We start from the raw sequence: 24,229 nt of genomic DNA, 5'->3' as shown, positions 1-24,229 counted from the left end.
GAAGATGAGGGATATTTGGGCGCTGTCCGCGTTGGGGTCCTCGTTTCCTCGGAGTTGGGGAAGCAACTTTGTGTTTGCAAGGCGGGGGAACGCAGCCTGTGTGAGGGGGCAGAGCGGCTGGTGGGAGGGCTGGGAAATTTCAGCTTGGCAATAGGGTTAAAGTGGATCGTCATCATTCATTTTTATTCCTTGACGCTTCAAAAGATTTGTGCTTTTTGTCGCTTCCTGAGTTCCAAATACTGAAAAGGAAGAACACCTAAAATGCAGTGCTCCGTCCTCTTCCAGTAAAACTTTGGACCTTAGAGTATATATCTGCTTTCAGACCTTGCAGAGCTGTCTCAAAAAGACGGTGGAAAGCTGCCCTTTGCCTTCTTCACATTTCCAGTATGTACACAAGCATAAGGAGTGAAACGGGGCATAACGCCATTTAAAAGAAAATCCTTTACATCAGCTTTTTGCAAGTCCAATTTGGCTTCAAAGAAAGCCTGACAGGCTCTGACTTTATGTGTGACCCTGTAAAAATCATTTGGCCTGTCAGTTTCATGAGCTGAAAACACCTATATATATATACAAATCATGTCTTTTTTTTTATAGTCTGAAATTGGAACTTAACTTTTATCAGTTCTGCTATGTCTGCCTCAAGAACCTGTGCCTCTCAATCTGTAGAGCAAACGTCTTCTGAATTCATTCACGTTTGAAAAATACTTAAACATTTTTTCATAGCAGCTCATTCTTCACTTGGAAACTTTATCAGTAAAATTTGATAGAGCGATCTTGTTTAAATTTTAACAACCTGGTGTTTTGCTGAATAGAAAAATGATGTAATTGAGATTATCTGTGTAATGCAAAGTAGACATCATAGTTCGGTATGAAATTTCACATAACTTGAAGAGCCCTTGGTGTCCGTATGACTGTCCCTTCGTTTCAGGTGACTCGACAAGGCTAATCTTTTTCTACATGTTAGCTTAAAGAAGAAAAAGTGAATTATTTACTTGATTCCAGTAATACAATGCATATTACAGATGCTGTCAATTATGTAACTTTTTATAAGCAGATCTTGTAGTTACTTCTTGATTTTTATTGTTGTTTTTCATCCCTTATGAATAAATGCCTCATTTTTTGTTAATGAGGATCATTATCAAACAAGTCCTCCAGATACCAATTCACGTTTGTCATATACATGAAATATCTGAGGGAAGTTACATATTTTCCTTTTATAGTTCCTCTTAATATTTCAGAATTTCTCTGTTGCAGAATTAGCTCTTTCAGTGGAGTTAAGATACTGTACTGAGAATTGCTGTAGACATAATTGGTTGCTTCTCTCACCTGTATGATTACTGACACTTTATGCAGATGTGGCTCTTGTTTTCATCTGGAAGTTATGAACATCTTTCATTATTAATGCTCTTCTGTATGCAGTCAGTTTTATATAATTTTTTATGTAATTGGGATGCTTCTGGTGCTTTACTATGTTCTCCAGTATTTGCTGAATTTTACACTGCTGCCCCTGGATGTTTTATAATATAGTTTATTTGTTTGTGGAAGGGTAAAATGTAAAGAAAATCGAGAAAAAGATGTCAGTGATAACTTTGGGAAATAAAACTAGTATCTCACAATTCCAACAAGTGTAAAATTCCAATGGTACATATAGGTCCACTTAATAATGTAGAGAGTCCTGATGTATTCTCTGTATCCAGAGGAAGCTATTGAGGAAAAGGTGGAGGCAAGTTAAAGACAAGCTGTAGTCTTGTATGCCAAGTGCATGTAGACTATGTAGCACATGATCCACCTCTGCAGCCTTTTCCCTTCTGTTTCTTTCCTCTTGTTCAGATTGCCGTTGAGTATTGTAGTTTCCTTCATATAGCAGGCAAATTTATATTGCTGTAGGAATAACTGAGGAGAAAAAAAAGTAATAGTTAAGTAGGGGGAAGCACTGCGACTAATTTTAAGTGACACTCAGTTTCATGCTGTCCCTTTTGGTTTCTTCAGATTTGTCTGAATCAGAAATGCCTCATCGGCTTTTATCCAGTATAAAGTAGAGGAGATAACAGAAAGCATAAACCGTACTGCTAGGTTGGGAAGAAGAGTTTAGCTTTGAATGAAACATATTAATTATGTGTCTTAAAAAGTCAAAAAAGCAGTTTTGTTGGAGGAGGAGAGGATGCTTGGGAAGCAGAGAATGGTGCAGGTATTTTGAAAGATGTGGATATTATTTATCCTCCCTAAAAGGAAACAACGATTGTAGCTAGCACTGGGAATGTCTGAAGGGCTGTTACATAAAAATTAAAACAATTGTGCTTTGTGTCTTAAAGCTTATTTGGGCTTGTTTGAGCTAGCGTAAGCTCTGCCCACCCTGCGCTGTCATGTATGCATCTGCACTTTCTTTGGCTTTCTTAAGCACCGGGTCAAGTTGAGCTTTTCTGTACTTTGTTGTGGTGTATTATGGCACTGTTAGCCTGTCTTACATGGCTCTAAAAGTGAAAATGTTGTTTACCTTCAGTCACATTAGACTCTTTGAACTCCTTTCTGTTCTCTGCTCCTGGAGGTCAACAAAGCCATGAATCCATTACTGACACAGTTCTGATTATGGGAAGGATCACCTACTTATGTGGTAAAACAAGCATGTCAAAAAAGTGTTCGATGGCTTTTCTGAAACGTAGAGAGTTTCACCAAACTCAATAAGGATGGAAGCATCCATGACTTCCAAGAGATACCGAACGTCATCATTGTCATGTTATTCTGAGGTTCACGGAAGAAGAGGAGAGAGGTAGGATAGGATCACAATGTTCCATAGGTTTCAGATGACTGGAAATGGCTCCAGAACTATTCATGAGAAAAAATACTTTGATAAAGTTATGTGAGGAGCTCATCCTCATGCTTCTGCACCAGTGTTCTCAACGGAGTGCACCAGTGCTGGTGTAGAAGCAAGTAACTATTGCGCTCTAATAACTGGTCACTTCAGGCAGGTACAAATGCCATACATGCTTGGTGTTGGGAAGTTGGTTGTTGGGTACATGACTAGGTTGATTTCTGAAATAATTTTATAGGAGTGCTGAAACAAAAGTTGGGTTTGGGGAGATTGCTTGCTTTATTAAAGTATACTGAGCCGTTGCATGTTTCCATAATGCATGTTCTCTAAGGAGTGATAAAGTTAGGCAAGACTGTACTTCTGGTTCTGAAGTGACCGACAGACGGCAGAAGGAGATCCATGAACACAAGCAAGGAAGCGTTGCAGTAGTGAGGGGTTCTAGTATATGTACTCAAGGAAACCAGCATCTCATGCCTTTCTAGTCACACCATTACTAGTTTTTGTAGGGAAGAGGGATTGGAAGGTAAGATGTTGTATTTCTTAGGACATGATGAACCCGCTTTCATGGTTCATGAAAACTCAACCAGACTTCAGGAAAGGAGTGTTCAGTGATACGGTTAGCCATTGAAAGAAGCGGCATAGCATGCACTTGGCTGTCTGAGGACAAGATGGAGAAGCAGCAATTTAGACACTAGTGTGTTAAAAGCTTTGTCTGCAGTTATTGTATGCTATACTTTAGACAATGAGTTATACCTGAGTGTTTTCATGTAGAGTGGGTGCACTATATTGATGTGTTGTTGAGCAGGTTTGCACAACCACATGTATTTGTGCTTATTCTAGGGATGTGGTATGGACTGATACCGTGATTGTGCAGATGTTCTTTGAGTAACTGATTAGATTTGCCATGAAGCTTCCTGTATTAATTTTCTTATCAGCTCTCTGAGGAAGTTTGGAGCTTGTGAAGAAGAGTCTATAATTATATTAGAGCATTAAGCTGTATTTGATTTTATTTTTTTTGTTTGCAGGCAAAGGCTGTTACCTTTATTACTTCATGCTTAATATCTGCTGTAGAAATTTTCACTTCATTTTACATAAAAGTGAATGTTTTTCTGGTATTTTAATAACATTTCCCCCAAACGTTGATATGTATGCATCTGCAATTATCTTAATAACAACAGATGCTGTGTAGTAATATATGAAATTTATAGAACAAATAAACCAAAGATGGTTGAAAATAATAATTGAAGCAAAATAGCTTCCTCTTGCTGTTTCCCAAGTGTACGCTGATGTAAATGTGGGACATGACAAAAGGAGTATATTTAAATTAACATGGAACAGAAGATGAGGTACAGCCTCAGCGATACCTCCTCTTTTTTTTCTGGTGTGTACAATTATTGTTTGCTCACCTGTTTGTTTTCCATTCCAAATGTGAAGTGTGTTAAGAATTGAAGGTGGAAGTTCAAGCGTTTGATACTTTTGGAGAAAATCAACAAGTTTTCAAGCATATAGGCCCTTCTTCATTTCCGAAATAGTGTGTGGACCTGAGCTGATCATTATCAAGATCTTGAGGCAGTGGTAGTTCAGTGAAGGTAGCAGTTCTGTTTCAGAAGAGGCTAGGAAGGCAACTGCAGTGGTAGACGTGATTTAGGAAAGAAATAGAGGAGAAAGAAGAAAATGCCATTATACCACTGCATAAATCCATGTTTTGCCCATACCTTGAATAACTAGTGGAGTTTTCTTTCCATCTCAAAAGGGTTAGAACAGAACTGTGAAAAGGTCCAAAAAAGGGCAATTAAAATGGTCGTGCATGCAGAAAAGCTGCTGCCTGGGTAACAGCTAAGTAAGCTATGACTCCTTCAGCTAGAGGAAGATATGATAGGGGAGGATATGTTAAAGATCTGTAGAATAATTACTGCTGGATAAGAATTGTTTATCTACTGTCCCTTCCAGGACAAGGATTAAGGGCCCTCAGATGGCGGCAAGAGCCAGGACAAGACAGATGAAAGCAAGTGGTTTGTCCATACAGTGTTTGCTTGTGGCACGGAACTCCTTGCCAGTGGATGTTGTGGATGCTATAAGTTTGCATAATCTTAAGAGGAAACTGGACACATTTATAGTAGAGAAATTAATTGAAAAAAATTAACAGAATTTGCAGAGTACTAAATACACAGAAACCAACTCCACTTCAGGAAGTGATTGAACTAGAAATAATTGTAGGTTGGGAGAGTATTTGGAAGAGGGGGACAAAATCATATTCATATATATAATTATTATTTAATATATGTGTGTGTGTGTGTATATTTGCTCTATTCTTTGGCATCTACCGTTGGCCAGTTTAAGACAGGATTTAGAGCCAGACTCCTGGTCTAATTCATTGTGGCTTTTCTTACACACACATTTTCCCACTTCTGTTCAAGTTTGAAGAACACTTACGATCTAGAAAGCTGATCTGATTTTTTCAGTTATTCCAGCTGGTCAAATAAAAGATACTACTTCAACTTACAAACCTTGTCCTGCATATGTCCATTGACCATCATGGTAAAATACCACCAGATATCAAGCACTGGAGGAATATATCAAGTTGATACCAAACTTCATTGGTTACTGAATTGAAGCATGCATGCCAACACTCTGAAGAACAGTCTGTTGGATTTGTAGATAAACACTGTCCTATTTGCAGACTTTTGCAAAGCTTATTCACTGAAATTTATGTTGAAGGCAACAAAACTATTATATATATATCCTTAATGTAGGCTTTTTCTGGTTGAATCTTGGCTAGAGGTAGATTTAATCCATGAAATAAGAAACATGTTTGTTCTTTTCTGTTTTTAACAGAAGTTTATTCTCTTTAGCATTGTTTGAGTCATTTTAATAATATTATAAAATTCATTCTATTTTATTGGGTTTTTTTTAGAACCGAATTCCTGAAAAAAATGTTGGTGGTGCAGATCTGACCTATGGTAATACCTTGAAAGAGTATGAATATTTCAGCAAACTGCTTCTTCAGTGGTTCCTCGTTAGCATCTGAAGTGCATGCTGCTGCTGTTAATGGAGATAAGAGTACCCTCCAAAAGCTAATAGCAGGTAAATGTTTTCATTGTAGATGCATTTTGATTACTTCAGAACTGAAGCTTTTTAGTTTTGACTTACTGCTCTGATCTTTAAGATATGTTTTCATTTCTTGATTATATATATTTCTAGAATAAACGCAGTCCTGAAAATAGGACTGATTTTTCTTAGTTTTTATTATCTGTTACCTTTGATTGGTACTTCTGTGTGAAGTAAAATAGAAAATTGGTAAGTGATACAACCAGAAGACTTACTCAGGACTCCTGTTCCAGGGAATTTGAAATTCTGAAGAAGTGCTTTGGGCTGAAATATTTTGGCCCCAAATCCTTATTTTTTGAATCATTGCTTTTGTGGGAAATTTGATAAACTTGTTTTTACAGATATTTATTATAGTTAATGAAGTCTTGTCACTGTGTAGTATTTGGGGACAAAATGAGCCAGCCCTATTTGTTACTTTGATTCTGATACACTAACAGTGTTTCTCAAGACAAATTAAATGTAAGGAGAGAGTCTGGTCCTATTGAAGCTGAAGTAAAAAAAAAATTCCCATCCATTAAAAAGACCAGGATTTTGCCTTCCCTCTCTGTCCAAGAACTGTGTGGCATTCCAGGTTAGTAGTTTTCAAAAGCAGTATATGTTCTGTGTTCCAAAAACAATCTTACATACATTTGGAAGGCTGTTGTATGATAGGTGAAGACTTTGATTTTCAGAGTTTCTGATTAAATGCAATTCCAGCTGATACTGTAGAAGTTTTATTTGCTCAGCCTTTTTTGAAAATCCCATTCCTGGAGCTTGGTGAGAGTGAAGGACTGTGAAATAATAAGAAGCTTAGTCTGTTTTTATGCCGTTAACTGTCAGTTTTAATGGGTGTAAAGGATTTAATGGTAATTGTTTATGTATCTTCTGCTGACCTGTGTTGAAGACAAGATAGTAAGTTATGTGGATCTATTGTCTAAGCTGTATAGAAAGCAGTAAATCATTCTTCTTTACAAGGTATATCTAATTTTCTCAAAAGACAATTAGAAGTGATTTAACTCAAACAGGAGAAAACATTTGAGGGAACTGACTTTATAGAAGCTCCACTGGTTGAAACAAATATTTTTTGTTGGGCCTTCAACTTTTTTTTGTCATACAATGGCTCAAACATATACCGATTGCATTTAATGCTATCTGTTCATTCTTTTGTAGAACATCTTATAAACAACGTATGAGCAGTTGATATGCAGATGCTTCTAGAAATGTGTGGGATGCAACTGCAAAGTAGCTTTAAATACCTGGGTTTTTTTAAGTTCTCTGCCTGCATATGGAGGGGGAAAAAAAGTCTGAGCTTTCAAATCCTGGCTAACAATCAGAAGCAACAACAAAGAGTTTTTGCTGACTTCAGTATGTTTTTGTTAATCTTGCAGCCGAAAGATGTATTTGAAAACACAAAGGAACAAGTACTTCTGTGTTGCTGGTACACCTTGTCAAATATACCACAACACAGCCATTAGAACTAGATATGGAAATCACTGTTCTTTTAATGGCTATCATGCAGCAACAAAATAAAAATGTTGTGTGTTATTTTTACATGGGAGTGAAAACTGCATAATCCTTGCAGCCTTTGCTATAATAGCAAAATTTGGCTTTTCTGCTTTGTCGTGTTTTGACAGGATATGACACAGGCCTTACTTTTGCCAGGACAGGACCGAAAAAAAAAATTATTGCCTAGCAGAAGAAGAATGCATCAGAGTAATATTTTTAGCTGCTTACCAGGCACTGTTGAAAGTATAACTTGATGCCAGAAGTAAATTGAGCAATTGGTGTTATTCACTGAACTTCATGACTACACTTAGCAGCAGCATCTAATTCAGGACAGTATTTCAGCGTTACGTGTGCCTATGCTGGATTGCTTAACAGCATTCTCCTAACACAGCCAAGCTTTGCATCTTGATTATGTGGCTAGTGGTATATGCAGGAACATAAAGTCTGACTTTCTCCTTCTTTTAGGGAGGGCTTTTTACCCCTAAATTAATTGTTATTTTCCTCTTTGAGTTTTCCCTATTCAGTTATTAACATAGGAGGGGCATAGAGGCTGGTGAAACAGTCTCTTAGAGCAGTCCCTCCAACCTGTTTAGTGATTATTCCTTTTCCCATCTGTAGCTTGAATGGAGCATGTGTGACTGTATATAAACATATATATTGTGTTTGCATATAATTCATGAGTATGGACAGGTGTAATCTGCTGCCCAATACCTGTGATTTTAAAGGAACAGGTGTTTGAAATAATACAGTGTGTTCTGGATGCTGTGTTTCTTTTGACATCCTGTACCAGTAAGAGGCATAAATAGACAGAATCAAAGGTAAGTAGAAAATTTAGATAGAGAAACAGGGCTTTGGAACAAAGTGTCCTTTTAAGCTAACCACTACTGATGCTTAATTACAGGACTTTCTAAATAGCCTATGGGTTAAATGCCATAAAGCATAGCACATGCCAAGTGTTTATTGTATAACCAATGCTCTAACAAAAGTGTGCTAATTGTTTGCATTGCACAAGTTGCTTAGTACTGTATCACATTGTTTTAGAATTGTATGATCTCAGGCTTTGGGGAATACTCACAGTATTTTCTATGTTGTATACAACACTGAACATGTCTTCAATTAACAGTTCTTCAGTGTTAAAACCCATCTGTATGATTTTAATCCTAGGCAAAAAGGGAGCAAAAGTTAATTTTGCGTTTGGAGGATCATTTTGCATTTAATACATTTATGTAGAGTTTCAGGAAGATGCATCTATTTGTTTTAATTGTTTATAAGAACACAATAATGTGTATAATAGTCATTATACTGAACTGTCCGTTCAGTCCAGCTCCTCATTCTAAAACCCTTATCATGTATCGCTTGCATACAAGTGCTTCTAAAACTGATATGATGTTTCATTGTAAATGTTAACTATAAATTCGGGGTTGCAAATATGCAGTTGCATGTTTTTGTTTGATTCCCTGCTTCTATCTTCCATGTTCTGCCATGTGGGAGGTTGAATAAAACTCAAATCAGATATTACAAAAGGCAAGATTCTTGCAAGTAACACGAGATGGTCTGTCTTTTAAAAGTTAAGCAGAATTCACGTCCTCCTCCTGCCCTTTCTCCTCTTCTGGTTTGAAAAATGCATAGAAATTTGAGAGTCAGATGTGACTGCTTGCACAGACTGTGAGGAAGTGATGAGGTATGAGTATGAGAGTTAAATTTTGGAATTGGGCCACTTGATTCCGTGGTGTTCATGACCTCCATTGGCAACAAGCTTATGAAATGCATAATCTGGGTGGGGTAAGGATGTTGATCCTGAAAGGGGAGGGATCAAACAAACTTCCTTTCTTAGGCAGGTATGTAGAAGATAATTTAATTTTGCCACTGCACATTTTAGATACACCAATATGTGAATGTTTAGAAGGCTACCTGTGCTTTCTTGATGGCAGAAAATAATAATTTACTGCAACTGTGAGGTCCACAAGGTGCTGTGGTTAGTGCATCTCATCAGGTTAGTCCCCCTTAGCACCTGATGGTGATATAGTAGCTCCTAGTCCTTGTCCTGTCTCTTACCCTGTGCACAGAGACACCCTTTCAAGCAAATGCCCACAGAACCTTAACCGTTCTAAGGGCCTTACAGAGTCTTGTAAGCAAATGAAATAATAACAAAAAGAAACCTACTGTTAGCTGAAGATAGTTTCTTTCCCTTAAAAAAAACAGTGCAGCAGCTTCAGGTAAATCACTGGCATCAAGTTTTGAAGGTCTAGCTCATTTTTCACTCAGTCTGTCTGCAGTCACGGAAACTCTTTGTCATCAGCTACATTACTCTTTGGGAGCTGTACCTGAAATTAGATGTTTGTTGCTCTACTTAGCTGCGTTGTACTTGAGCATTAGGCCATTTTTGCTCGTCTTGACCATACCCATTTCTTTCTTTTAGTCTCTACATTCTGTATATCCTCTAACATTATATAACAGAAAGGGAACTTGGAATCTGAGGGAGAGGGACTAGTTTTGCACACCGCTGACTTAAGAACAAGTGTTATATGAGCATAAGCCGTGTGCATGTGTCATATTCAGATAAATGCATGTTTATGTATTTTTTTAAAAAATATATGTGATTGTCTAAGTCCCATCATCTTCAACAAATTTAAGACACTATTGAGTCTGTGTTAACACTGAGCAGTGGGATATGGTTTAGTGATATCTAAATTACCAGACTGAACTAATACTGGAAGAGCACCTGACTATACTCAGCTAATTAAAGAAACTGGCTTGTTGGCTGAGAGCAGTGCCATGTTAAATTACGCTTTGGACCTCAGTATCTATATGTTGCTGCACAGGGCTGCGTGGTTGGTCATAACTGGCTTTGATGTTTCTGTACTATGCTCTATTGAATGGAAAAAGCATTTATTGTTAGCTAAAATATTGAGACGTAAAACATCGACGGTTTCACAGTCTGTATGTATAACTTTTAAAATACTTCTTTGTAATAGTGGAGGAAAGAATTATCTTGAAACTGCATCCAGTTTGCAATGGAATTGTAATACTGTGAAATTAAAGTCTAGCAAATGTTTTTACAAGTTGGGGAAAATAAAAAAAAAATGGTATTCCCCTGTAGAACTCCTATGTTACATTTTGAATTATTTCCTAATGGCCATGTAATTAATTAAACAAGTGACATTTTTTTTTCTACATGCTGCTTTCTAACGCATTTAGTAAACATTACAACTTTTCATTTCAAGTAGAAGTAAAGAACTATAGACTTCAATAATGAAAATAAGATGACACTTAAGTGGATATTTAAAGACAATACATGAGCTTTTTTCTCAGAAACTGTTGATAAAAATTAGAATTTTAACAGTATCAATAGTCAAAATTATATTGCATATTCATTTTTTCATGTCAAACTGTAATTACATATAACAGGACTTAAATAATAATCCAAATACCTTTCAACTTACACAGCTTTTAACTGCCCTTTAGAAACATATTGCAAATTATTTTTTAAGTCTTAAAAATTACTTTTAAATATGCTACCATAAAATTAAGCTTTTTTGATATCTTTTGTGTAGATGTGAAGAGTAATGAATAAGACATATCCAATACTTTATCTTCACTAATTCTAAGCAAAGTTCAGACCAGATCCTTATTCAGCTTTTATACAAGGTCCCACAGGAAAAAAATCACCTGTATAAATTTACAAATGTAATTTTTTATTATTGGATTTATTATTTGATTTTTATTCAGTATAAAAATATACTTTGGTCAGTTACTTACTGAAAAAATCCAAGACTCAGCTGTTATGCTCATTATGAGAAGGTTTCTAAAGGTAAAAATGAGGAAATGCTGATGAGGGTATGCGCAGTTCCCAGTGGCTTATCTACAGAGGGTGGAATCACAGCTATTCTGTATCTTCATTTATGTGGTAATACAGTAGGAAAAGATAGCATCCTGTTCAAACCGGTTGAAGTTGCACAGAAATCCAAAACAAATGTATGTTTTCCTGCGTACATGAAAGTCTAAAAAAATTTGATGGGAGAACTAGGATGTCGTGCTTTAAATGAGGCTGTTGATAATATGGTGAGAATGTAAAATCTGTGGAAGGGAAGGCATCAGTGAGGACAGTGATTTTTCTGTGTACTTTGTATTCTGATATATCCACGGAAGCCATGTAGGTGGAGGAGTGGTGATACACTTTTAAAAACCGAAGCAGAAAACAAGTCTTGGATTCAAATGAGATTAACAAATGACCATATAAATCAAGCTTAAACACCAAAAAAACCCGCTTAATCATTGCATTTACAGGTCTAAATAAGAAACTATAGTACTAACATTTTATTACTGTCCATCTGACCAGATGGTGATATGTGTGACATACTAAAGGAGATCAGAGAGTCTGAACTGACAGGAAACACAATAGTAATGAAGGTTACTTTCATATGTTTTGGGTAAATGGCTACTGAGGATATGATCCTAAAACTAAATTGTTAGAAATCATTAGTGGACTGGCAACAGAATTTTCAGTGAACCCAGAACAGAGCCAACTCCCGAGTTGCTCTTAACTGCTGTGTAGGACCTGAATCAGTGTTACTAAGCAAGATTTTTTTAACTCTTGATCAGAGTATACACAGATAAGCAACAGCAGCCCGCTATAGTTGTGTACTCTAAAAATGGCGAAGGACATTAAAATGAAAATGTTTGCTAAGAAGAATCTAAAGATTAGTCTAAAGAGTAAACTCCTTGCTTGCAGTGTGAAGTGAATGCAAAAGCACTTCCAAAAGAAAAAGTTTGAGAAGGTCAAAGGGAAGTGAGCATGGCTAAACAGCAGTGTAACAGTGGGTATTAAAAGCAAGAAGGTGTTCTTCAAAAAACATAACCTGTGTCTGAGGACGGTAGATGCAGGTCAGTAAAAGATTTTTTTTTTTTTTAATAATTTGCTAGAGGCATAAAAATTAATTATAAAACTAGTGGATTGTCAAGGTGAAGGGGCAGTCAGAGAAGACAAGGCCATGGGTGAAGAACAAAAAAAAATTTCTATATCTGCATTCACAGAAGAGCTTGGAAAGGTTCCTAAACTGTTTTTTTACAGAGCAGAAAAAGTTTTCTCAGTGCAAATCACAATTTCTAAGCAAGAGAAGGTGTTACAGAATGAATAATGAGAACAACATGGTATTCACTCAACAGTTATAAAGGAACTTGGAAATTAAGTGAGTGAGCAAATGATTGCTCTAACTGGCAATATCCTGCTTAAAAGTGTTTTTTGTCAGACGCTTGGTTGGTAGGGAACGAATTTTAATCCTTGATATTCCCCCTGATTCACATTTAATCTGCTTGACTCTTCTGCTGGGTGAATGAATAGAAATTATAACTGAGAATACAATTACTGGATATGTAGATAAGTATAATATGCTGGGGGAGAGTGAAGATTGTGTTTGTAAAGGAGAAGCATGCCTCTGCTGTTCTTTTGAAGCATCAACAATCATGCAAACAAGGGAATATTTTAAAAGAAAAATTAACTTACATGTTAAAATTCAGTGTTCCTTGAATAATTGTAGACGATGTTGCTACATGGGAGATGTATTTAGAGTTGGGATGTGTAGGATAGTCGATACCCATGAATTTATAGGTGCTAGTTTCTATGTGGCGACATAACAGAAATACGAAACTTTGTAGGGGAGGATGCATACTGGTTCAGGTTTTGGTTTGGGTTTTTCGTTTTTTTTTTTACTGTGGATAGGAATACAATATTTTGATTTTTTTATAGGACCTCAAACTTCTCATTTAGCTTAACTGCTGCCTTATTAACTGTATCAATTCAAGAAAGCTTGAGAAGTATTTTAGTAGCTTCCATATTGTAAGGCACTATGAAATAAATAATGGTATTGATGTAATATTGACTTGTTTATGCTTTTTAAATAAACATTGCTGTGAGTAAGCTTCAAAGCTTGTTTTAGTTACACTGTTTACAGGTTTCAGAAGGACTATTTGGTTTACTTGCTGTTGATATTTTTTAAAGTAATCTTTGCAGCCAAGACCTGTGTAACTATTTAAAAATTATTTATAATTATGCCGCTGCAGAATGTTACTGGCGGTAGGTGTATTTGTGGAACTAATGCTTTCTGAATGTACTTTTTTCTGTAAATATATTTTGAAATGTCCTATAAATGTCAGTAAAAACAGGGTAAAAAGTAGTAACTTTGGGTTTATCTTATACTCCTTTATTTTGATCACTCTGTTCGTTTATAATAAGAAAGTACTACTTTTAATTAAAGTACCCTTTTAATAAAAAAGTACTACTCTTAGATACTCATAGACTTAATTGTTTCATGTGGTTTTTTTGTTCGTTTTTGGGGGTTTTTTTAGGAAACTCTGAGCTGAAAGATAAAGAGGACCAGTTTGGAAGAACTCCACTTATGTACTGTGTATTGGCTGACAGGCTGGACTGTGCAGAGGCATTGCTGAAGGCTGGAGCTGACGTTAATAGAGCTGATCGTAGCCGAAGAACTGCTCTCCATCTTGCTGCACAAAAGGTAATTACATTAAAAGTGCTCTGCCATTGTTTAAACTTGTGGCATTCACAACAGGTATAAAGGAGATTTTCTTGTATTGAGTAAGCGTGTTGTACCTTTAGAGGCTTTCATTATTTTAGAGGCAAATAATGCTATGAGTTTTTTAAAAACTTGTCTCATCCCAAAGTAAATCTTTGGAGGGTTATTTTTTATTTTTTAATGTTTTTACTCAGTGTATTTGTAGCTGTCTGCAGAGACAGTGTAGTTCATTGCTGTTTTAAGAACTTGTACTTTCTAGGAAAAATAGTCCTTGTCTATTTTGGGATAGCCAGTTCTAAGTAAAGACTAAATTTTGTACACTCTGATACTCCTTAGGATGTTACCATTAATTTCAGTGGATATAAGGCCATATACTGTTAATTCCCATGTCTGGGAATTTCAAGGATAGGGAATACCAAATAATTTCTAGGACTAGGAGGGAAATGCATTAGTCTGTTTTTCCTTCTACAATTTCAGTCTATAATATTGTCCAATTATATTGTCCCACTGAAGAGGTGCTAAAGGAAGTATTCAACAATAAAATAAAAGGTAATTTAAAGTGTCACTGCAGAGCTGAAATAAATTTTGAGTGTGTTTAGAGCTGGGGGAAGTGTCCACAGTTACAGGAGAATGAACAAACTGCTGACAGGAGAAGGTGGGTTGGCTAGCTAGCCAAGAAGGTTGAGTTCATAAACTATGAAAAAGGCTCTACAGAGAAGATTAAAAGCTCAAACTGAAAAGAACAGCTTTTTTTCTACTATTTTACCTTTTATAGTATGTTTAAAACTATAACTGCTCAAAAGTTAAAGTTGTTTTGGCTATGTAAGCTGTGTCTTTTGGTACCAGTTTGAGTGCCTGCCATGATTTTTGTAGCAAACCATTTCTACTTATAATAACTTGTCCCCTGTTCATAATCATTCACATTGTTCAGATGTTTTATATACTTTTTAATATACTCTGCATTTTATTTTGTTTTATTTTAGTTAGTTTTACATAAAGGTAGCTATAGTATGGTCACAGTATTTAGTAAGGAGGGACATATGCAATTGAACAGAGAACCATTTGGGAAGATTGTAACGTGACATTGTTCAGTTACACTTTCATGGGAGTCCATAAGGACTGTGTGGTCTGTGTTACTGCATCCCTTATGGGGAATTAAGTCTTCATTTAATATTTTAAATTTACAAATTCCTTAGGTAAAAACGTTAACTATTAAAAACATTTAATATGAATGTATTCTTGAAATGCATGCAGTAATGCACTACATTACTTGACTACCATCATAGCTAGTTACGGTAGGTTACAGTTGAGTTGAAATAGGCTAATTCATCTATTTGGTTACATATCACAATACTCTGATGAAATATTTCAGTCATCATCATAACCTTGTCTCTAGTGTACCAGGGTTAACTTCGTATTTCTAAGTGACCAGCTTACTGTGAATGTTGTTGTTTCAAAGACAGGTATTTTATAAATATAACAATATCAGAGACTTAAAAAATTGCTGTGAGATACTATACTTGCCTAGTCTTCATACAGGCTCTAGATTTTGTGACCTTGTAGGCACATGAACATTTTAATCATACTAAAAACTTAATTTTAAAAATTATATTTTCGCCAGGTTTTTAGAATACATTTTAGCATAACAAAACAATATAAGTTCTAGTTTAATCTTTGTCTGTATGTTCATATTGTGGATATTTGTACTGCAGCTATTCAAGGCAAGAGATATTTTTCCTTGGCAAAATATCCGTTAACTGCATGCGCTCTCCATTTCTTTTATGTTGTGCTGCAATCATGAAAGGGCACTTTGTACCATGTGATGCTTGGACCATCTTAGATGTGTTTTCAGTTGACAGTGCAGCTGAATAAAAAGGTACTGTCTTTACCTCATGCTGTTTTAGCAGAAGATTTTATGCAGTCACCCACTTGTGTAATGTACTAGGTAGATGTGATTCACCCCATAGCCACGTAAGTGCTTGTGCCATCATAGTGCTGGGGTGGCAAAAAGTGGTCAGGAGACAGCCCTTGCAGCTGCTTTGCATTTGGCTGACTGGTTAGCTGTCCTGTAAAACTGCATTCTGTGCCTTCTGAGCAGTTACTCATTATTGATGTCAGCTTACGAAATTAACAATTCATGTGTGTAAAATTTTGTCTTCAGTCTTTCCTTATTAACATTTTAAGATCTGCATTTCTGTCATGAATGCCTTCTGCAAAATATATAAAATTAAAATTGAAAGCAGCTTCATGTTCCATGCAGTTTTGGCTGTTTAAATAATGTTTTGCATTCTTCTTTTTCCTCTCTAATACTTTTGGTTTATGTTCTCCTCTAAGGGCTAATTTTTTTTTTTTTTGCCAAAGTAAAAAAAAATTTTTCCTCGGAAACCAATACTGAAAGTTGACTTTCAGACAGAAAAAAAAATGCTGTGACAGTGCTTGGAATTTTCAGATTCCTAAATTGCACTTGAGTTGCATCCTGATTTTCATTTTCTTTGGAGAGAGACGTTAAGATTAATGCACAGACCTTTACGTGCAACCAGTGAGGAGACAGGAAAGAGAAGACACTTTTCCACACATACGTTCTCAACTAAAGCAGATGGATGTAAAATGCAGTTAGGTTTCCTGAGTAGGAACCTTCCTCTCTAGGTACTAGAATTATTTTTGCCATTCTTTGCTGTCTCTTGGGAGTGCTTTTGGAACACCTTACTCATCAGATTGCAGCAGACATCCTGAGGGCTAGAGTTTGTTGCCAGAATATTTGAGTATCTTTAGGTTATCATTCTGCAGGCTTCCTTTACATGTCCCTTTACAGGTGTTCCTCTGAAACAGTCTTGAAATTGATTTGACATAAAATGGTCTCTGCTGTATTTGGGAGCCGCAGAACTGTCTCAGAGGCAAAGAGTTTGTGAGAAGATACTCTTCTAATGCCGAACAGAAAGAGTGATTTAGCCGTCTTGGACAGAAGGAAGCTGAATGTCTTCCTTCATGTGTTTAGATTCAAGATGGTGACTTTCCCATTAGTAATCCTGGTTATCGAGAGAAAAATTGGTTTCATTCTCTGCAGGATGCTTTTTGGAATTTGTCTGTCAGACAATCTTGCAATACTCCGTTCCCTCGGTATCAGCTAAAACTACAGCCCATGTAAGGTTCTTTCCTTTGTTTTTTCTCCAGCATCAAGTAACTGTGTAAGGTATCGGTAGAAATGTCTGCTCACTTGAGATGAAGCTATTCCCATTTTCCTGTCTGGAGACTTCAGTGATAAAGGGACTGCCAGTTCATGTCTTTCAGTCCTAGTAAAATAGCTTGTATGGTTGGTTTTTGTTTTTTGTTTTTTTTAATCCCTGTTACAGAACAAACATTCAGATTTAAAAGACGAGTAGATGAGGCACTTAGGGACATGGTTTAGTGGACATGGTGGTGTTGGGTTGACGGTTGGACTCGATGATCTTAGAGGTCTTTTCCAACCTCAATGATTCTATGATTCTATGATTCTATAAATGTGGCATAGCCCTGAATTCAGCCATAAATCATCAGTATAAAGTAAAATTAGTTAGGACTCTAATTGCCTTTCTTCTCTACGATGGATTTCTGGTTGGATAGGACTTAAATGAACAGTTGTAACGTCATTCCATTAACATTTGCATGACTAGCTTCTTACTACACCTATGTGATTTACAAACCTGGCTATAATTGGTGAGTGTGTGTATACATACACATATGTACATACCAGCTCCCTATTATATTTCATTTTTATTTTTAACTTCTCTGCAAGTTTTATATTTCCAACTATTGTCTGCAGAAGAACAGACAACTTTTGCTCCCATCGTGTTTGTTATTACTGTTGCATAAGGATTTTATTTCGTAAAAGCATTTCTTCCAGTCCTTCAAAATGCTAACAATCACATCCAGTGTTCAGAATTCAAATTCTCATTTGTTGATAATACAGAGTTCTTCCTAAATTACAGGTAAAGATTACAGCATTACCCATATGGTCGTACAAAACATTATCTGATGGGATAGAGAGTCTCACAGTAGTTCCTTAATCCTTCATCTTTTCCTAATGGCACCTCTAACTCCTTTTTAAGCAGTTCCTTTGTTACTTGCAGTTGCGTAGCTGATCTCCTCCCAGGTATTCTGGTGCACTCAAGTGCTTTTGCTTGTTGTCCCACAAGTGTCCTAGAAGCCATCTTTCAGAACTGAGAGTTGTCAAAATAGCTCTATTTTGCTTTGGATATCAGTAAACAGTATCAAAATTTCTGCACTTGATATAAATGCTGTTCATAGTCTCTGTCACAAATATTTGATAGCATAGCTAGGCAGACTGACCTATGCGATTCCATGTTCTTTCAGTTCCAAGGGTTTCAACACAGGTAAAAAGTGAAGGCGATCTGATGATTTCAGTAACCCTATCTAATGCGGTTTTAATATCTAAGGTCATCTTTACCAGTTAATGAGTCGCTATGTCATCCTTGTCTTGCCATGCTTCGTCCAAATGGCTTTTGTCACTGCAGCGTGTCTACAAAGCAATAGTTACCTGGAAAGATGTATCAGGTTCTCCACAAAGGGTTCTTGTAATCTCTCTGTCTCAGACTTCATTAATGTCATTCTGGACTATTTGCAAGAAGTAAGAGTTAGGATATTCCCTTGCTTATTGGTCCACCTAGCCACCTTTCTTTGGTAGCAGATTAAGCGTAAAGTGTTCTCACACCTTTCTTTGCAGAAAGTTCCTGAAGTAATAAGGTAGGGTCAGAAATTTCAGCTACTAATACTACTTGAAATAGCAGTGCTTTTTGAAAACAACTATGGTTATACTTTGATATGATAACCTTTGATGAGTGGTTGCTTAATGATAATAACTATGTTCTTAATGATAAGTCTTCCGTTTGGTCATAGACATCCTTTTTATTGCAGCTTTTAAGCTTTACACATCTGTTGGTCTAAAAAAGATTCTTAGCAAGAATAAGGAGCTAGAAAGTTAAACTCTTTGCTTAAATGTAACAAATATATCTCTTCTCTTGATGGAAAATATTCAAAATATACTACAATGCAATGTGAGACGATAGGGTGAGAATAATCTCATGTAACTGTAGAAAATTACATTGCAGACATCTACATCTGAGCTAGTCATCTAGATCACTTTTAAAGTTAGTGCACTTTAGGGTGCAGTTCATTCACCCTAAAGTATAGATGAGTACCTTAGGACACACTGACTAGCTCAGTCATCCTTTTAGGCATCTGACTGATGTAGGTTTTGATGCTGTCGATGTCTAAATTGTGCCAAATGAATCTCACACAAGGCATACATTTTTTAGAAAGTCATCTTTTTCGAATCTTCATTGACATGATCTTTTGTAGTATCTGTCTTTTCTTCATTATCCTTATGACGGAGATGTTTCAGTCTTTGTAGGCAGGAGGCCGTGTAAATGAAGTTACTTGGTTTTTCTTCTTGGGTTTTCTTCTGTTCCACTATAAAGGTAGAATGTTTTGGTCTCTCTTGTTAAATGGACAGGTCTCCCAAGCAATTTTGAAAGGGTGCACACCCTTAAAAAAAAAGAAAAAAAGAAAAAAAGGAGAGGTCAAGTCATTAACTTCAGAAAATTTAAATTAAAAAACAATCAAGCGAAAAAGACCCAAAACCACAAACCCACCAGAAAATGATACAAATTATTGCAGGAGTGCACCTATGAAGATTGCCGTAGGAGTTTCAGAGGACAGTTGTGACTTCATGAACATGGATGTAATTTACTGGGAGCTGAAACAGTGACTGATTGCAACAGAAGTAAAATCATTAACATAAGTCGCCAGTGATTTCACACTGAGGAATTGTGTTATTACATGGGTACAGATCATTTAAGCTGGTAGAACTTAGATTATTATGAAATAAACATGCTGTGGAGACAGATACAAGTACTGGGATTGCAGTTTAACTACAGACATTCATTTTCACTTGTAAGCATTCTGGTAGCAATTTGCTTCTAGTCTTAAACTGCAACTTGCTTAAACACCCACATGTGATACTTCTGAACAGAAGTGTTTCTATTCATACCCAAATTACCTGTATATGATTTTTTCATTTATTTTTCATTAAGTAATTCCAGTTTAACGTAAGGAAAAAAGCAGGCCTGCTTCTTTCAGAATTTCTCACAGAGGATGCTCACTTACTAGCAATCTGTTTACTCTGGGGAAGTAACAATCTCTATGAATTCCCCAAGCACAGCCTTTTGTGTTAACAAGGGTAGAGAAAAAATTCAATAGTTTTGTTGTTGGATACTAATAGTATGCACTTAAAATAATCTATCAGGATGCTCAACTGTCAGGAGGATATTAATTTTGGTTTCAGGAAGATTAATACCAGCCCAGTGGGAAAATGTGGCTTTCATTATCTAGAAGCATTAAATATTCTGTAGGTTATATTAATTCTTTGCTGACACAGTTATTGATAAATAATAGTACATCCAGGATGCAGTTAGGAATTCTGTGTAAAGTAGGAGGGTGTATTTTAATGATCTTTAATTGTAAATTTTCTTAAACCAGAAAAAATGGTTGTTCCTGTATACTCACTGGTAACCATACAGGTAAAGAAGGAAGTAAGAAAAGACAGCCCGTGGAAGGATAGGATATGGCAGAAAATTAGAAACAGAAGGTAGTCTTTAGTTCACTTATTTTATGAAAGCTTATTCCCAAGTCTTATCTAATGAGTACAGTCAGGGTAGTCCAAGAGCCCCCTAAAACAGAATGTTATTTCCCTTTTCTTGTCCAAGTAAAAGATGTTTGTATCAAAAGCTCCTGAATAAAACTTGCCTGGGAGCAAGCGTATACATTTTTCCCTCACTACCTTTTTCAGGATGCATTTCCTAGAGCTATAGTCTCTCAAATCATTCATAAGGCATTATTTGAACTGTATAAAAGAGCACATGCACTTCTAACTTTCTTTCCCAATCTGTATCATGAAAATAAATAATCACGGTGCCTTCCAGAGATGATGGTGGTCAGTTCGTGTTCTTTTTTTCCTAGGCTGGTAATCTGTTGTTATGTTTCCTCTTAAGTGAGAGCTCATAATGAGTAATATTAATTCTGTGCATATGGGTTCATGAAGTAGGAATGAGCTTTACATTCATTTTGTCATACTTTCATATGAACATACGATTTAACTAAATGTGAAAAATCTGAACAAACCAAGGTGTGAAACAGGAATGTTGGCCAACCAGCCACAAGAGGTGATTTTTTTACATGCAGGACTATAGCTTCCTCTGTGTTTAATCAAGCCACAGATAATAACTGTGATACAAATGTTTTCTTTACTTTCCCAAACAAAGGGTTCTCTCTAGTGAACACAGCCTGAAGATGCTCAAGGGCAGAAGGCACAGTTCCTTGTACGTGATTTGTGTGTGTTGTATTACAGATAAGCTGATCTAGCTACCAAAGTGTTGGTCCCGCCCATGGCCTTCCTCTGACCCCTTTTCACAGCTGCACATCTGCTCTCTGTTCAGTGCGTCGACAGAGAATGAACTCTGCACAAGTCCTCGTGCTCCCAAATGCTTTTCACTAGTGGTTGTGCTGATGCTACTGTTGATCTGTGCTGTAAGCCTAATTGAAATGGTTAAAAATAACTACAGGAAAAGTTCAGGAAGAAAAACCTCACATTGTTACAGGGAACTGATTTACAATATGGTCCCCCATAAAGTTGTGCTGTCACCGCTGAGGAAGAATAATAAAGCAGCCAGAGACAGTACAGGGCTGAAACTTCCTGAATGAACCTTGACATCATGAAAAAATATTCTTAAAACCTTAGATAAGAACTTAGCAGTGTTCCATCTGAGTTGAAGCGTTTTTTGTGTGATAAATAGCAGCTGTTTGTTTCTTTTAGGATCTTGTGTGTGTCTCTAATTCTGCTACAGACTGTTCTTTAGGTTTCATTAATACTTCTATTTGCCTCTGCATTAACCGGTCTTGCTTTAGTGATCAGTGAGCAAAATATTAAAGTATGAAATGGTGATCCTGAAATCGAAGTATTGGTCTCCTCTTACGAAACTCAGCATTCCAGCATAGCTCCAGGGCATCTTAAATTTCAGTATTTCTCCACTGAAATGTGCAGGGCGGCTTGGAACATGTTCGTACACAAAAAGTAATACAAGATAGAAGCATCTTGTGGAGACCAGTGTTAGGTAAGCTCTTTTGCATGTAGCTAGAGAGAGAAATGGTTGGTCTGAAAAGGTTCTGGGAAATCAAGCAACGCTAGATATTATGAGAATCGCCAGAACACTGTCTTGTATATTCTTCAACTTTCAGAAATTCTGTATCTTGATTCATTAGTGCATCACAGATGTGAAGGAGAGGGAAGGCTTTCCAAGTCAGTTATAGTAAACATTATAGAGCAGCGTAATTGAAACAGGAAGCTTGACATCAGTTCTGTTGGTATGGAGAGCTTGCTTTGGGCTCTACTTTGCAAGATCAATATGTGATTCTCGTGTTTTCAGGCAATACATTTTCAGGTTACCCACTTTGTCATGCCTCGTAACAAGGCAAGAACGTGCACATTGTTGGTTGCTCGTTAAGTGTTAAGTCACTATAGTCATTTGGTATCCAGCAATCATCTGTCTCTACTGTCAAACTGTGGGTTAAAATCCAGACAGTTCTCTCGTCTGCAGAAGATAAAACTGTAGAAATACTGTCCTACAAGTCAGGTTTCAGTTGCACAGCAGATACTAAGGCATCTGAATCTGATTTCTCACTGGTTTTATGCTAGTATGAAATCACATTTTAAGACAAGGTTATGCAAAAATTTACATGCCAGAGTAGCTCTTTTGACATCAAGATCAGAATTTCAGAGTAGCTAAAGATCAGACTCTGTCTCTATACAGACTGCACTGATAAATATGGTATGAATGTCTGTAGGCTATGGCACATGTAAAATAGACTTTTAAGTTATTTTATTAACCGTTAGTTAATAAACTTACTTATTCTAATAGAACATGTTTGAAAACATTGCTTGCAATTTGTGGCTACCTCCCTGAATATACCAACTTTTCCAGCAGTCATTTTGAGCATCAAAGGAATTACAGCATGGCTAAACAAAAAACGTAGTGTCTGTTACTGTCTTTGGGTAGGATTGGACTGTGAAAGAGAACAAGTAAAGCTGGCTGAGGCAGTAAAATGCATTACACTGTGTAAATACCTGACGGGTTTGCCCTGTAGCTTGCTGTAGGCAGAATGCTTCTATCTGCTTCCACTCGTAATAGCAAAATACTATTTTTCCCCACTTTGAACAGCAGCAGCAAAAGCTGAAGGTGGGTGGGGGAGGTTCAGAGAGAGGGTTTGCAGCAGGAGCACTTGTGGCGTATTTAGACAAATGCTGCTACTACTACTCTGCTGCTACTAGCAGAGTATATTTGTGTGGAAAGGGATGGACCAAGAGTAGTGCCTTCCCTTTGACATGCAGATGACGTGGTGATCTCCAGTTGCCCGGGGCAGTTTGGCCTGGGGAAGTTGACGCTTGGCAGCCGTCATCGGAGCATCCATATTTGGAAGAAATTTGTTTTAATTGTGAGGGTTGCAAACCAAATTTAAAAGTAGAACAAACAATAACTGCATCTAAGGTTTTTGTGAAGACGAATGGATTAGCTCTTGCTATGTGTAAAGGATGTTCCCATATGATTCTCAGGGAGGCGCGTCTCCTGGAACACGACTTGGAAAGCATAGCGGTATATCGTTTCTGATTCTGACCTGTAACGGTGGAAAAGATTCACGCTTACCAAGACTAGCGATCATAAACCATATATTATAAATAAGACTCGCAGAAGAAAACTCAGAAATAATAACGGGGGAGACAACTCATCGGGTTAATAAGTCTAACACACAAAGACATTTACAGATTTTGCTGGTATGATGAGAAATGAAGAACAGTAATTTTTCTTCACAGCTTGGCACCAGCTAGTCCTCTCGTATAACATTGGTTTTTTAGCCATCATAGTTAAAGATTTAAAAAAAAGGTCTTAAAATAATAAAAGGGGGGGAAAGCCCAAATGAGAATACTTTTAATGAACTAGGTAAAACGAAACTGGGAGAATGATAGGTGTCCCATTCCTCTGTAAACAGGGTGCGCCTTAAGAAGAATGAGAATCTGCCCCGTAGGGAGAGACCACAGCAGCGACTGTAACCTGGAGCAAGTAGGCGGGTCCCCGTACAAGCGAGGAGGGGGTTTCTCGTGCCGGAAGACCCGCACGGCTCCCCAGGCCGCCGCGGACCCGCTCCCGCCAGCGCGGGCACAGGCGTCTTTGCGCGGGGAGGAGTCCGGGAG

The 24,229-nt window shown here is 36.9% G+C and overlaps 1 protein-coding gene across 1 annotated transcript in view; it reads left to right on the top strand.

Annotated features, from left to right (window-relative positions):
• Positions 1 to 5,729: 5,729 nt before the first annotated feature.
• The window catches only part of INVS (inversin), a 99,897-nt gene continuing 81,397 nt past the window's right edge, over positions 5,730 to 24,229 (top strand). The window contains 2 exon segments of the mRNA XM_019471368.1: positions 5,730 to 5,893; positions 13,748 to 13,914. Coding sequence (XP_019326913.1) covers positions 5,788 to 5,893; positions 13,748 to 13,914 — 273 coding nt within the window. The 5' untranslated portion in view covers positions 5,730 to 5,787.

Source organism: Aptenodytes forsteri, unplaced genomic scaffold (genome assembly GCF_000699145.1).
Source record: "Aptenodytes forsteri isolate BGI_AS27 unplaced genomic scaffold, ASM69914v1 Scaffold97, whole genome shotgun sequence".
In the NCBI taxonomy this organism is placed as follows: Eukaryota; Metazoa; Chordata; class Aves; order Sphenisciformes; family Spheniscidae; genus Aptenodytes; species Aptenodytes forsteri.
Note: the sequence above shows the minus strand (reverse complement) of the source record. Positions and strands in the feature narration are given on the sequence as shown.